This window comes from Chelonia mydas, chromosome 3, assembly GCF_015237465.2.
Source record: "Chelonia mydas isolate rCheMyd1 chromosome 3, rCheMyd1.pri.v2, whole genome shotgun sequence".
NCBI lineage: Eukaryota > Metazoa > Chordata > Testudines > Cheloniidae > Chelonia > Chelonia mydas.
The window spans coordinates 108857615-108872917 of NC_057851.1; the positions used below are offsets into that span (position 1 = coordinate 108857615).

General features: G+C 43.8%; 1 protein-coding gene across 10 annotated transcripts in view; it reads left to right on the plus strand.

The window, feature by feature from the left end:
* SASH1 (SAM and SH3 domain containing 1) overlaps window positions 1-15303 on the plus strand; it is an 838974-nt gene that overhangs the window by 642835 nt on the left and 180836 nt on the right. Inside the window, exons 2-3 of one of the 10 annotated variants that reach the window (XM_043543096.1) lie at window positions 2143-2334; window positions 4386-4599. The exons of 8 other annotated variants lie outside the window; for them this stretch is intronic. In XM_043543096.1, coding sequence (XP_043399031.1) covers window positions 4597-4599 — 3 coding nt within the window. In that variant the 5' untranslated portion in view covers window positions 2143-2334; window positions 4386-4596. Of the gene's footprint in view, window positions 1-2142; window positions 2335-4385; window positions 4600-15303 lie in introns of those variants that run through there. One more of the 10 variants, XM_043543102.1, reaches the window with a different exon arrangement.

The window sequence follows — 15303 nt, forward strand, 5'->3', positions numbered from 1 at the left end:
CACTGGAAAATGTGTAGAATGATTTATTTTACCAACTCTGGAAACTTGGAAGGAAATGTAAAAACAATACACTTGATAGGGGATGAGGAAGCAACAAAAAACAAACAAGCTATTAATATCTTTGCTTAGCACCACTCTGATTTGTATGTTGCATCCTCTGCCTCTCCCTTTTATCTGTTTTTTGTGATCTCTCCAAGGTAGGACTATGTCTCCATTTGTGTCTAGAATATGCCAAGCAGATTCTGGGTGCTCTGCCAATCTGAATATATGTAAATTAATATTTTTTTTATTGTTGGGTCTTTTATTTTAGTGAGGACTAATTAAACCATACTGTTGGTCATCAGTCTCCTGAACGTGTGCAGACAATGAACCAGTCTTGAAATTGGAGTAATTGTCTTAGCCAATGCTAGGAGAAAGACTGTAATCTTTTGGACCCTCGTTATTGGTGCAAGAGGCTTATGCTCCCATTGATGAGCAGGACTGTATTGTATATGTCTAGTTCCCATTAATACTCAATGGGCATTTTGCCCATAAATTGCCAAGTACCAGTGGGAGGCTTGACCTCCATAGTGAGTGTACTTATTGTGAACCCTGGATGTCTCTGATCTTCTCACGGATGATATCTTTAGCTTTAGTCCGCTATGCAAGTGCAGTGTTGTTCCGATACTAACTGTTGCTGCCGTAGAAGCAGAAGAAGCACAGAGAAAGGGACTCAGTGCATGGCACCCAGAAGCACGCCCAGAGCTGCTGCTTTGATTCCAGAGCTCTGACACTAGCATGGCTGTGAACCAGCTGAAGTAAACAGACCAACAATAAAGGCATTTTTGTATAGAATAGAGCCATTATTCTGTCTGGTAGCATGACTTGGATTTTGAGCTCTAGTTTTTAGTATTGTTCCTTATTTAAAAAGAAACAGAAAGAAGCAGAACAAGGGATGATACAAATTAAACAGCCCAGAGCTTTACTTTGCATATTGGAATACTATTAAGATCCTGTCTGCATTACAAATTGGAACCATTTTGTAACTAGATCCATTTAACTCAGTTTATCTTTTTAGTGGACTTGATCCCTCAAATGTGATGTGCTCATGCCATCAGTTCTATTAGGACACTGAAGTGCAAGTCAGAAGTATAACTCACCTACAGTAAGCAGCCATTTGCCCAGACCAGCTATTTGATTATCCTGGGCTGGCAGATGATTCTTCTTAGCCTGCTAATGGGGCTCGAGTCAATGTATGTACAAATGTGTGTGTGTAAATGTGTGCATATATATTTACTTTTTTACCCATCAATTCTATTTATGATTTAGGCAGGAAAGTGCCCTGCAGAGGAATATACTTGTAGCTAGCAAGCCAACAGAAAGTGACACGTGGGTGGGATATTTTTATGTTGGTTTTCTGCCACAGAACTAAAGATTAAAAATAAAAAAAAATCCACAACACTACTGGCAAAAAGGGGTCATTCTCTTGTACTGGTATGGATTGGCCGGTGTGTTCTGATGGGGATGAACTAAGGTGGCCACTAGCTCATCCCCAGAATACAGGACATCCCCATCATCCCTACCAGCTTGGGCCCACTCCTCACCTGTGTCGCCCTGCACAGAGGCGCTGTTCCCACTCCCGCCATTGGCGGCATGTCCAGTCCCCTCCTCTCATTTTCAGCAAACAAACCCACATCAGGTGCTATGGCCATACTGAATGGGGACAGTGCTCAACAAAACTAGCACTATCCAGCTTTAAACTGGATGAATGGCCTCCCTATTATGAACCCTTTCTCCTTGATTGGACTGGAGGCCTACTAGCTTCTTACATGCTGCAATATAAGAGAGTCAAACTGGACTCTGGGAAATGGTGTCTTTCTGCTCACTCCAGCAGGCACTAGCCTTCGGGCAGAGATGGCCCTTGACCTTGCTACAGTGTGGAGGAATAAAAGGTTTCCCAGAATCCAGTTTGGCTTTCCTACATTGCGGGGCATATGTGTATATGCACTCACAAGAGCTATATCCCTGCCAAATGATAGCAAGCCAGCTTCCAGTCTGGTAACCAGGTCAGCTGGCTGGCTGAATGAGGTTTGAGTTCGGGAGAGACCCCGTCTGGGGCCTGTGGCCACCGCCGGCTCTACCGTTTTTTGCTGCCCCACGCAGGATGACTGAAGACAGAAGCTGCTGCCGAATTGCTGCCACGGAAGCCTGAAGAAAGAGATTGCCGCTGCCACGGAAAGACGAGTGCCACCCTGGGGTACACGGACTGCTGCCCCTTTCATGGTGCCACCCCAAGCACCTGCTTGGAACGCTGGTGCCTGGAGCCGGCCCTGCGTATGGCTGTGCTGTGGTCAGGTTTGTGGGTAGAATGGTAGCGCTCCTTAGAGGGGCTGTTAGAATCCTCATGACCTCACTGTGTTTGCCTTATCTGATCTGAGACATTAGGACAAGAGGGACAAACAATGAAGCCTTTGTTATTAAAACATACTATGTTGTTTTTTCCAATCTAATTAGTTGTCCTCCCCCCACCCCGCCTCTGAAGAAGAGTGTAATTAGCAAATTAAATGCTTTATGTTGCAAACCTTTACAATTGTAATTTTAATATTTTATTGAATTGCCTATATTTCAACTGGAGACAATTTGTTGGACTACTTCATGACATCTTGTTTCATCATTTCATTTGAGCCTTTTTAGGGGAAGTTACATGCAATAGATTCCACTTTATGTATTTCAATACTGTATGTAAAGCAAGCTTAGCGGGAAAAACTCCATGGAAAATATACTATGCATACAGAGCATGTGATTTTCAAAGGGTCCGTAGCTTGGTGGAATCCAAACCAATTTTCACTAGAACATTAAAAGACATTTCTAAATGAGTGCCATCTCTATTCAAAATTTCAACTATTGACCTCAAGCCTTTATGGCCATACAGCTGTTCAACAAAGCCTGCAAGATTTATTTATTTTTTTTTTAAATTAGGGAAATCAGTATTGCCAGCCTGTGGAGTCAAAAACTGTGTGCATATATGCACAGCCTGCAAAATTATGCAGTTTAAATTTTGTACTGTGTTCTTCTTTTTTTTTTTTTTTTTTTTTTTTATTAGCATGGAGTGACATTCCCACTTCTCTGGCTTTTATATGCAGGAAACCAGTTGTGGCATAGCTGGGCCATGGAGTTTTTATAGAACGTTGAGGAGTGGGGGAGAAAGGGCTCAGAAAGAAAAAGGCCGAGAACCCCTGGAGTAGACGGTATTTGAGAGCCACTGCCCTGCAGCCTGAGGAAACGGACACACTCCTACTCTTCCCATTTCCCATATCCTTTATTCATCTGATATAATAGTGCCAGTGGTGGTTTGGAGCTGATGCAACCACTGCCAGTACTGGCTTTTTAATACTTACTCTGCTAGGGCCTGTCCCTGGTTCCCCTGGAAAAATGTTGCAATATTGCAGAAATCACGAAATCCTTGCTAGAGCTTGCACTCCTGGAAAATTATATTTCTTTCCTTCTCTTCTTGTATTAAATTATAAGTGACCCATTTTTGCTCAAACTTCAAAACAAAACAAAAAAACCTAGAAAATTGTAGCCCCAAAAGTGGAAGTTTCAGAAATACATGAATGACTGACTCAAAACAACATACAGACTGGGCATGCATCTTTTTCCATCACAGAGTCATTTTATATACTGAGTTGTATGGTGGTTTTCTTTGATAGACTATTTTATTTTTTTAAACTGCTTCCAAACGGAAATGATTTGAAAGATTTTTCTTAAGACTCTATGTAGGTATGTATCCTTAGGCCCCAATCCGTCAAACATTTACACAGTACACATACATAACTTCACAGGGAAGTCAGTGGAAGTGCTCATGTTTGTAAAATTACTAAATTTCTGTAGGATTAGGCTCCAGATAAGACTTTAAAAGGACAAGAATTTAGCTCTAAAATTCTGCCTTATCGGCTGTGTTTATGATCAGCAGGACTTGGGTTTGTCCAGGCTGGAGGGAAAAGGGGAAGAGGCTGGGCTGGGCTATCCAACTGTGAGATTTAATTTGGGGGTGGCAAGGGAAGGAAGGTTAGGTACCGGGATGGGGGATGGGCACTGTTAGGAAGTCAGTTAACCATTGCATTCGGGGTGCTGCCCTTCAGTGTGAGGTTTTTGGTGTTAATTTGGTAGTTAGCAAGCTGCAGTGGAAATGACACATGTCTAGCACAAAGGGAAAGAGATGTTTGTCAGAGGAAAGACCAGAAGCTGGGCAACTGCAGCTGGAAGGCTCTGTCTTTGTTTGAACTTAATGCTGGGGAGGCCAGCAAAACCTTTGAATAGTTTTTGTATTCCTTTATATATTATTTATACAGTGTCAACCTTTTTGTATTGTATGAAGTGACTATCCCAGTATTTCTTGGGTACAGAGCTTTCTTTGGAGTGAGACAGTGCTTGACTAGGAGCTGACGCTCTTCATTTGGAATGTGAAGTGGGGTTCATTTTACTAAGAACTGCTGGCCCTTGAAGTTGATGCAGAACGGAGTGGTACCTGTGCTTTGGAGGATAGCCTAGGGACTGTAAAGAAGAACTGGCTTATTTATACTGTCCTGGCTGAGAGAGCTGTTGCATTGTTGTCACATGGTAAGTCAGCTCATTCCATCTGTATTTTTTTTATTTTATTTTATTTTTCTGTATTTCAGTACATTAAAATAACCAAATTTGGATTGCATTGATGCATTTCATGACTTGCATAGGTTTAATTGCAGCTGAATTTAATAGTTAAATAATTACAGCATGTTTGTTTTAAACTGTAATTTCACTTTAAAATGTATAGGTATAATCTCCAGGGAAAATGCTTGTGCATGGTTTACTACACACTGTCCTGTTTGTTTGTTTAAAAAAAAAAAAAAAAAAAAGCATGAGAAGGAATTTTTTTCAAAAAATATCCATACTTATAGATAAGGTTTTAATGTTAGATCATTTTGTTTTAAATGACTTTATTTTTGGGGAAACGTTTTATAAATATAATGACTTATACTAGGCCAAAACCAACCCTCCCCCCCCCCCCACACACACACACAAAAAAAACTTGAAAACAGCAGGATGTGGGGAAAGGGTTAGTGGCTTTTTTCAGCTCTGCTTTAAATACGTTAGAGGCTTCCACTCTTGCCTAGTGTCGTTTAAGTTCCAGTAGTTCTAACTTGCTGTAGTTTCAAATTATGTTTAAATGTCTATTTCACAGTGTGTGTTTTTAGTCAAAAGAAAATGTCTAAGATGTGGAATGTTGCCCTATATAAATATATAAGGCAACATTCCACAGCTTGAACAGTTTGTTGGCTAAAAAACACAGCATAATAGGTATAAGGGAGGGGGTGTGTGTGTGTGTTTCTCTATCTCTATATACGATTGCTTGACTAGATCTAATTTCAAAAGTTGTTTTTCAGCATATCCACTACAGAAGAAATAAACTGGAGAAGATTCAATGCAGTGATTGAAAATATTAATTCTGTGTGGGGATGGCACAAGAAATAAAATCTTAGTAAGATTATTTTATAACAGAAAATCACAAAGCCTTTGGGTCTGAGCCTATGATCTGCCAAATGGATGAGGGTGGATGTGGGGATGTGTAGCTCAGTTCAGAGAACTCAGTCAAGATGTAAGGGGAAGAATTGCTTGGGGCATACAAGACCTGTTTCCAGTGATGCATGGATGTTAGTAGCACACTGAGCTTTAATATCCCAGAGGAGAGTGAGACATGGACATGAAGGGATGTGTCAAACAAAGTCTCTTTAGGAGAAGGAAATTGAAAAAGGTACAGAAGAAGTGTAATATTTTATATATTTGGTTAATCTCACATGTACATGTGTGCAAACACACATGCACCAGGCTCATGCATTGGATCCAGCTATGAGGAGAAATGTTTCCCCATTTGATTTTTATTTTAGGCAACTGTCACTACGTTCTGTCTCCATCGCTACCTCTGTAGATATGAGCGATAACTTTAATGCACACACTGTTTAGTTATTTGTCTGGTTTGAAAAACAGTGGGTGAGTTAGCAGGATGCTACTGGGTCAAATTTGCCTCCAGGTCTAGGTTTTGTAAAAGGAAGTTTATTATAAAAATTCCAGTACAGCCAGTTGTTTTAGGCAGTTAAACAGGCCCCTGCAAGTATTTGCAACCCAATGCCACCTACCTTTTGAGGCAGTGCTAGCTGTTTCCAGGCCCCCCCAGCAGAAAGAATGTTGAGTGCTTTGCACTATTTGGACTCCATCAGGCAGGGGTGTACTTTGTGCTGTCGGGGTCCTGTGCCAGGTATCCGCTAGTGCAGGGGCGGGCAAACTTTTTGGCCTGAGGGCCACATCGGGTTCCCAAAATTGTATGGAGGGCTGGTTAGGGGAGGCTGTGCCTCCCCAAACAGCCAGGCATGGCCTGGCCCCCAACCCCTATCCAACCCCCTCCCACGCTTCTCATCCCCTGATGGCCCCCCCAGGACTCCCTACCCCATCCAACCCCCCTGTTCCCTGATGGCCCCCCCAGGACTCCTGCCCCATCCACCACTCCCTGTTCCCTGTCCCCTGCCTGCCCCCCACCACCATATCCAACCCCTCCTTTCATTCCTGACTGCCTCCACAGGACCCCTGCCTCATCCAACCCCTCCTTTCATTCCTGACTGCCTCCACAGGACCCCTGCCTCATCCAACCCCCCCTCTCATTCCTGACTGTCCCCCCGGGACCCCCTACCCCCATTCAACCCCCGTGTTCCCTGCCCTCTGACTATCCCGACCCCATCCACACTCCTGGCCCCTGACCACCCCCTCGAACTTCCCTGCCCTCTATCCAACCCCCCCCCCCCACCGGTCCCTGCCCCCTTACCGTGCTGCCTGGAGCACGGGTGGCTGGTGGCACCACAGCCACGCCACACAGGACAGAGCACCACATCAGGCTGGGCTCTGCAGCTGAGCTGCCCAAACATTGCACTGGCGGGGCAGTGAGCTGAGACTGTGGGGGAGGGGGAAGAGTGGAGGAGGGGCCGGGGGCGAGCCTCCCGGGCCAGGAGCTCAGGGGCTGGGCAGGAGGGTCCCGTGGGCCGGATGTGGCCTGCGGACCGTAGTTTGCCCACCTCCACACTAGTGGGACTCAGGACCTGAATCTGACTCATGACTTTAGTTAAACATGACAGTAGATTCTTAAATCCAGGGAACATCACCCCACTGCAGCTTACTCTGTAAGTTCACTTGGACTCTGTCCAAGATTGAATGCCAAATAAAACCTAAAGAAACAAACAAGCAAAAATTATTCAAGGTAAAAAGTGGCCCATGATGCTGTCATAGAAGACTTTTCAGTAGAGATAATAAGTCTTAAAAACCACTTAAATACCATGTCGTGGCTCTTCTTTTGTTTTTAATGTAATGGAAATGTATCTCCTGTACATTCCACTAAGAGAGCCAGCTGTCACGTGAAGGAAGAGCTATGTACCTCAGGGCTAGAATTGCTACAGTGGTGCAGCTGCATTGCTGTAGCACTGCTGGGCAGAGGCTTTGTGCCAATGGGAGAGAGCTCTCCTGTTGGCATAATTACTCCACCTCCCCGAGCAGCGGTCCACACCAGCGCTTCGCTCAGAGTAACATATCTCACTCGGGGGTGGCTTTTCCACACCCCTGAGCGACTTAAGTTATATCTAAGTAAGTGCTAATGTGTACAAGCTCTCAGTCACAACTGTCTACATTAAAGGAGAACAGTAATGGTTAAGAGAAGCTGGGTTTGTACTCTTCTGCTTCTTTATAAAACAAAGTGTGAAAGGTTCTTTATACTATTCCTTCACTTTTATTATTCAGATTTTCTACTATAAATGGATAGCATTGCCAACCACAAATGCTCAAAAATCAATGAGTCTTTAGGGTATGCTTGGGTCACATTTTCAAGCTTTTTCTCAACAATTGTAAGGGCTAGAAACTTTTTTAAAATGAAAACGGAGGTCCTTGTATATTCACATGACTCCAGGAGCTAGGGCTTTAAGAAGAGCGACAGTTATTGTCAGAGTCCTAATAAAATCTGAAAAGTTGGCAACACTGATTCCTTTGGAGTTACAGGGCTAACATTCGATGGTGGTAGCTACTATGCCGGGGTGGGGCGGGTGGGGGCACAAGTTGAGATTTTTACTCTCAGTCCCTAGGGCTTCAGGGACCATGTCCTTCTTTTGGGGCACCATGTGCAGCCCTTGGGTGGAGGAGTTTATCAATACTCAGCAAATACCTCTTTGACTAAGGAATGGCACTGATGGACCAAAACAGGAGTCCCCATTTAATGGAAAGGTAGTGACTTTGGCAGTGCAATGGAAGGAAATCACAGAGAAAGGAGGCTACTCCAGGACTCTTCTGATGGGGTGCAGATTTAGCTCTGGGGTGAAATGGAGAAATGGCAATAAAAGTAAGATACCAGTTCATCCCTTTGAATGAACGATAGTGGAGAAAATTGCTGTGGAGAGACAGGCATTCATGTCCCCTCTGAATCTTGGCAAAAGAGCCCATCATAGAAAGGAGTATTCCTTTGAGCAAAAGAGGTCTCGCTATTCATCGTTCTCTGTCTTGAAACATAATATGATAATGAGTCAGACACTACATGGCTTTTGGCCTCCTCTGCTTGTTTTATCACTGTTCCACAAGGCTTCTAAATGTTGACAGTGTGCCCAGTGGATACAGGTGGCTGAAGTAGGAACTGGATTTCCTCAGTATTCCACACATGCTTCTCTTTGTAGAGACAGGAGATGGGGGGGGGGTGGGGGGACTTCCTGATCCTTTAGGGGCAGGGGAAAAGAGCATGTACAAAGCGCGCATGTCTTTTTTGTGACCTTTCTCTTCCTTTGACCAATTTAGAAAAAGTACCTGGGGACGGGCAGGCCAGCCAGCCAAAGTGCAGCATGTTGAGAAGTCAAGAAAGGGGTTTTTTTGGTGACTTTGGCAAGCAAAGCTGGTGTGGATTTTCAAAAGGTGTTGCAAAATCAGCTCCACCTAATTGATTCACAAGACTTCTTTAATCTCCGCTTTTAAAAATAAATTGCTGCCTGACATTTTGGCCTCTCTGTACCCATTGTACATTTCAAAACAAATGCACATTCTGGAAGATTTGTCATGTAAAAGTTCAAAGCCAATCTTGCTGATTACACATGACGAATATTAGTATTAGAGATTAAAGTGTGTGTTTTATAAGGAGCGTGAGGTGGTAATTTTCCATTTAATTTAAATCCCATTATACTGCCATACATTATAAATGGATGTTTGTATTGTTTCTTGTTAAAGTGAAACAGCCAGTGCTGGTTTTTCTCCTTCAGCATTCAGAAATAGTTACACAGGAATCAATAAACTGACGGGATCTCCATTAAAGTCTATCGGATCCCAGTGTGACTGGTGAGCAAGTGAGTGTCAGAAATCTAGGGTAATAGTGGATTAGTGTGTAGGCCCTGCCACAAAGGCAGAACATCTGGCCCATGAAAGAGCTGACCCGAGTTTAGGTGGGGAGGGTGGGAAGTAACTGCAAATGAAGCTCAATGGGTCTCAGTAGTACAGTCTGCTGAGTGAGAGGAGAGTCATTTAGACGATTTTGATCCCTTGACTTGTCAAGGAACTGCCCTGTTAAAGTTAAGTGTCATTTCCTCCTGAATATCAGAGATGCCCCAGGATAAAGGACAGAACTGCAAGACTGTAACTTACATAAACAAAACTATTAGAAAAATAAGGCTTAGCTAAGGAGTAGGTTTTTACTCAGCCTGGAGAAAATCCTGGAAATGTAAGGTCCTGGGTCCAGAGGCTCCTAGAAAGTCTCATTTTACTGAAACTAGTCTTGCAACTTTTCTTCAGTCTATTGCTTCTTTCTCATTCCTTGGAGAATATTTGTTCCGTTCATCCAGACTAAGTTCCTTAGAATCAAGGAAGCAGAAGATTCTAAATCACTGTAAAACTTTGGATGTTTAACACATTATGACTGCTACTATAATAAGCACTATGTAAAAGCTAGGTATTTTCATCAGTAGATCTCAGTACTGACTGTTGAGATGCACCAGGCTAATTAACTTTGCCATACACTTGTAAAAGTAACATCTGGGAGTTCTATTATCCTACTGTTGCACACAAGCAATTCTCACAGACGTCAGGGATTTGATTCTGCTGCCGCTGAACTTAATGTCTGACTTCAATAGGAGAAAGGTCAGACCCACGCATCGGTGGCCTAGGCAGCCAAGGGATAAGTTCTTGATATCTTTTGCTTGTTGGAGCACTGGTTTGTCACCATAACCCAACAGGTGTCTGAAACCAGTAGGAAGATGCTCTTGGGCCTAGTTCATCGTGTTCAGTCAATGGAATGGTACTATGTTAGAAAGTGAAAGCTAGGGGTAGAATTTTCAAAAGTACTCAGCATTGTCCTAACTCTGCTCCCTCCGTTACCTTAAACAGAGCGGGTAAGTCAATACTGAGTGCTTCTGAAAATCCTGCATCCACTGCACCCTCGATCCTGGTATATGCCTGTCAATAGGAAGTGCAGAAGAGTTAGGATAGAATCAGAAAAGAGACGATAACCTGGCATGAAATCTCAACCCTATAAATCTGACAAGTCTAGTTTAGCTCCTCGGGAAGGTGAGATTCCTTGGTTGTTCTTTCGTAGAATTGTGCCTGCTGTTGGCTTCCATCGGCAACGACATGGTCATATCAGATTATTCTACAAATATTAAGATATTGCATTGATATTTTTCTAAATAAGGTTGCTTACTACAGTATTTGTCACCTAAAAGTGATCAATGAAGTATATTACTGTCTTAAAATACAGTATTTAGTTTCATCATTCATTTCATAGTTTTAAGTTTTGTATAGAAGAGACCGTACTTAGCCTCCGATGTAGCTAGTTTTCTAGTTCGACTTTTTGTAAAATTATTCATATTGTTTGAACTTTGTTGTTGAAGTCTCATTTCCCAGCACACACTCCAACCTTACCAAATAGCTTTTGCCTCTGTAAATAGATCCCTCCTCCCCCAGTCACAAGAGTGGGTGCCAACTCTCAGCTGCACGTTGTTCTGGTGGTTACTGCAATGTTTTGAAAAGACTTATTTATCAAATGTTGCTGTTTCAGCAAAAAAAAAAAAAAAGCTAGAAAATAGTGGTATAGGATTACTAGAAATGTGGACCAAATAACACATGGCATTCATTGGTGCATTATTTTTGTGGCATGGTGAAACATGGTCCACGGGATAGAACACTGGAATATGCTAACTTTCTAATCACACAAAATCGAACACCCCTGCCCCACCCCTTCTCTGAGGCCCTGCTTGCTCTATCCGTCCCCTCCCTCTGTCGCTCACTCTCCCCCCACCCTCACTTTCACCTGGCTGGGGCAGGGGGTTAGGGTGCAGGAATGGGGTGAGGCCTCTGCCTGGGGGTGCAGGTTCTGGGGTGGGGCCAGGGATGAGGGAGTTGGGATGCAGGAGGGGGCTCTGGGTTGGGGCAGGGGGGTTGGGTGTGGGAGGGTAGTGAGGGCTCCCGCTGATGGGGCGGGCACTTGGGTGGGGTGTTTGGGGTGCAGGAGCGTGTTCTGGGCAGGGAGTTGGTGGTTCCAGCTGGGGCTCTGGGGTGGGGCCAAGGATGAGGGGTTTGGAGTGCAAGAAGAGACTCAGGGCTGGGGCAGGGGATTGGGGTGTAGGGGGTGGTGGTGTAGAGTGCAGGCTCTGGGAGGGAGTTTGGGGTGCAGGAGTGGGCTCTGGGCTGGGGTATGGGGTGGGGACTCCTTCTGGGGCTGTGGGATCTGGGTGGGGCCAGGGATGAGAGCTTTGGGTTACAGGCAGGGACTCAGGGCTAGGGCTGGGGCAGGGGCCTGGGTGTGTGTGCAAGCTGAGGGAGGGAGTTTTGGTGTGGGAGGGGACTCTGGGCTGAGGGAGCAGGATGGGATGCGGGGTCCCAGCGGTGCTTACCACAGCTCCCAGGAAGCGGCCGCCAGCTCCCTGCGGCCCCTGGGCAGAGGTGTGGCCAGGCAGTTCCATGCGCTAACCTTGCGTCCACAGCCGCCGGGGCTGGGACCTGCAGAGTCGGCACTTGGGCAGGGGCAGCGCATGGAACCTATGTGCTAGGGGCCGCAGGGACCTGGCAGCTGCTTCTGGGAAGCCTGCCTTAGCCCCAGGCCCCTGCTGCGATGTTGACCGGACTCTTAACAGCCCAGTCGGCAGTGCTGACCAGGGTTTCTTCTCAACTGGGCATTCTGGTTGCAAACTGGACACCTGGCAACCCTAAATATGACTCAGGAGCCCTGTGTTCTACCCTGGTTCTGTCACTGGCTTATTTGTTACCTTAGGCAAGTCACTTCGCCTCTGTGGCTCAGCTTCCCTTCCCAGTTTTGTCTCTTGTCTGTTTAGAGTGAAAGCTCTTACAGTGTGTTTGTACAGTGTCTAGCACAATGGGGACCTGATCTTGAATGTGGCCTCTTGGTGCTGCTGATATAAATAATAAATGGTGGCTATATTTGATCAGGTGACAAAGAAAATGTTCAGAAGATGGAACACCACCCAAAACAAGATATTTGGGCAAACTTTTATCGAGAGAGATTTCATCAAAACCCCATTAATTGCTCCATACTTTTCCCTGCATTTCCTTTCCCATCATTTCTAGATTTCCAAGAAAATTGTGAGTAAACAGAAATTCCCCTTTTCACTCAACATGTTGCTCTGACTTGTGTCGTTCACTGAAGTCACAATTCATTCAGTATTTGTGAAATGACAATTCGGTGTAACTGAAAGGATTAAAATGTCTTAAATATTGAATGATCATTGACATGACTGATAAGTCAGGCAGGAGGAGCAAATTGCACCGTAGGGAGAGAACTTGCATTTACCCATAATTGTATAGGAAGAGTAATTGTCAACAATGACAGGGTAGTGATTTTCTTTTTAAGGCAAGTCAATTTTATGAAAAATTAAAAGATGGTCATTGTGTGGGGTATGGGGAAACCAATTTTAATTTTGTTTTTCGAAAGCTGGGAGGATTGTTTTATATCCAGACCAACCATTATTTTCCATTTTGGTGCACATAAGACCAGTTAGATACAGATGACATATTAAACAAAATATTCTGTGAAGTTTCCTGGAGAGTGGAATTGTCTCTTTAAAGTGAATACTGTCTTTGTTAATGAAACCGGGAGACTCTGATATATAGTTCTGTTGCTTCTACTGCTTCTTGAAGTCAGAAGTTAAACTTGGTCCCTTTCTAATACCACTGGTGTTGATCTTTGAGCCTGATCCTTTTCTAGATTAAGTCAGTGGGAGATTTCCCACTGCATTTTATTTATTTATTTATTTATTTATTTATTTATTTATTTAATTTTTTTTGGAAGCTGGTTTCAGCCCACAGAGTGCTAAGCAGTGAAGTGAAGTACCTGAAGTTTGACTGGCCAGTTTCAGTGCTCTTTACAGATTTGTATTTAACAGAAATTTTATCTGATGCTGGGAAGTTTCTTATTTGGGGCCAGATCCAGCATTCTTGAAGTCAATGGCAAAACTCACTGATTTTTGGGGTGTAGACTCAGATCTTTAATATGGCAGCAGTCACTGGAGAGGATATTTAAAGTATTTTTTTTTCTCCTTGACATAGCACCATTGTAGAAATATTCCAAAACTTTCCAAAGGGCTTCTTCTGTGGGAAGTACTGATACAAGTGATGCTTTGTTTTGTAGGAATATTCAAACCTGTGGCAAAACTCTTGCTCTTTCCCTCCCCCCCCACCCCCAACAGGTGCCACAGGCTCTTTGACATTTGCAGAGCAGATGGGATGTCATTTTAATGTTGTATCTAACTGACAAGGCCTTAACATAATGTTCTCCATGTATCCTGCCTAGGAAAGTGTGGGCAAAGGAATCTTGGATCACTTGTATTTCCTCTTCAGCAATGCTTTTCTTTAACTTGCTTACTGCTGCATGAAAAAATGAGTGATAACTTTTTAACTGGCTTGTGTGAACATAGTTTGCTACTTTTTGATTTTTTTTACTTCTTGGCCATCTGTTGTAGGCTCCTCTTTCATGCATTAATTTATGTATGTGGGTTTATGTATACATACGTACATATGACTGTGTTACATAAACACAGACAAATCAGTTAATGCAGGAAATTTGTGTGCACTTCCCCAAAATAGTGATTTTTGAGTGTCTCAGATTTTGGATTCCTAACTTGAGACATCTTGGTGTCTGACTTCTTGGATATATCTACACATATAGGGGGAACAAAGAAAACCTTCACACCACCCTGGGGCAGTGAGTCTCGAAGCCCAGGTGAACTGACTTGAGCTCTCAGGGCTCTGAATGTAGATATTCGGGCTCATGCTGGAGCATGGGTTCCAAGACACACCACACACACACCCCCACACCCCTCTGGTTTCAGAGACCGGGCTCCAACCCAAGCGTGAACATCTACACTGTTGTGTTTAGCCCCACAGCACAAGCCCTATGACCCTGAGTCGGTTAACCTGGGGTCTGAGACTTGCTGATGTGGTCTTTTTTTTGCTGTGTAGACATACTGACAGAGGGCAGGTGCTCAGCACTTTTTGAAAATCAGGCCCCCAAATTGAGCACTTAAACACTGATGCATCCACCATGACTAATCATTTTTTGCAAACCTTGGCATAGCTACATGCACACCCATTAACACGGGTGTATGTGTAACTCAGGGAAAGAGTAAGGAAAATTGTTTGTTTTTTTAAATAGGTTTCAACATAGTACATTGAACCCTTGTGAATTTCTTCTGAAGGTTGTCTCCTGCTATGCAGCATGTGCTGTGCATGTTCTGGTTGGAATGATTTAAATGAGAAATGAAATGTGCTTCCAAGATTTAAATCACACTAAAGCTGTGATTTATCAGGAGGTTTTTATGAGCAACCCATGCCAAGATGACATTTTTTGTGAGAGGAGAGGTTGTACTTCCCCCAGATGGATTGGGGATCAAACTGAAAGGGGTGAGAGAGCCCCAAACAAATATTTAATATATTTTGAGGCATAAGTGAACTAACAGCAAACCCTTTCCCCTTTGCAGCCGCATTTTCTGGGATCCTCCCCTTTCGAAGCATATTGAGTGAGATTCTTGGCTTCCTTGTGCATCAGGCTGCCCCTCAGGCAACTGTCATCCACAATCATATCGATTACACACTACCACAGGGGCTCAAACGTCTTGTACAAATATTGTCATTATAAAAACCAGACCTGAGGCTGGCTTATATCTAGCAGAATCACAGTATTAAAAAAGACCTGCATAAAATATTCTAATTCTGTAGATATTAATTCTTTGTGTGAGGCACAGGTACGTAATGCATTTAAACTCCCTTGGGTTC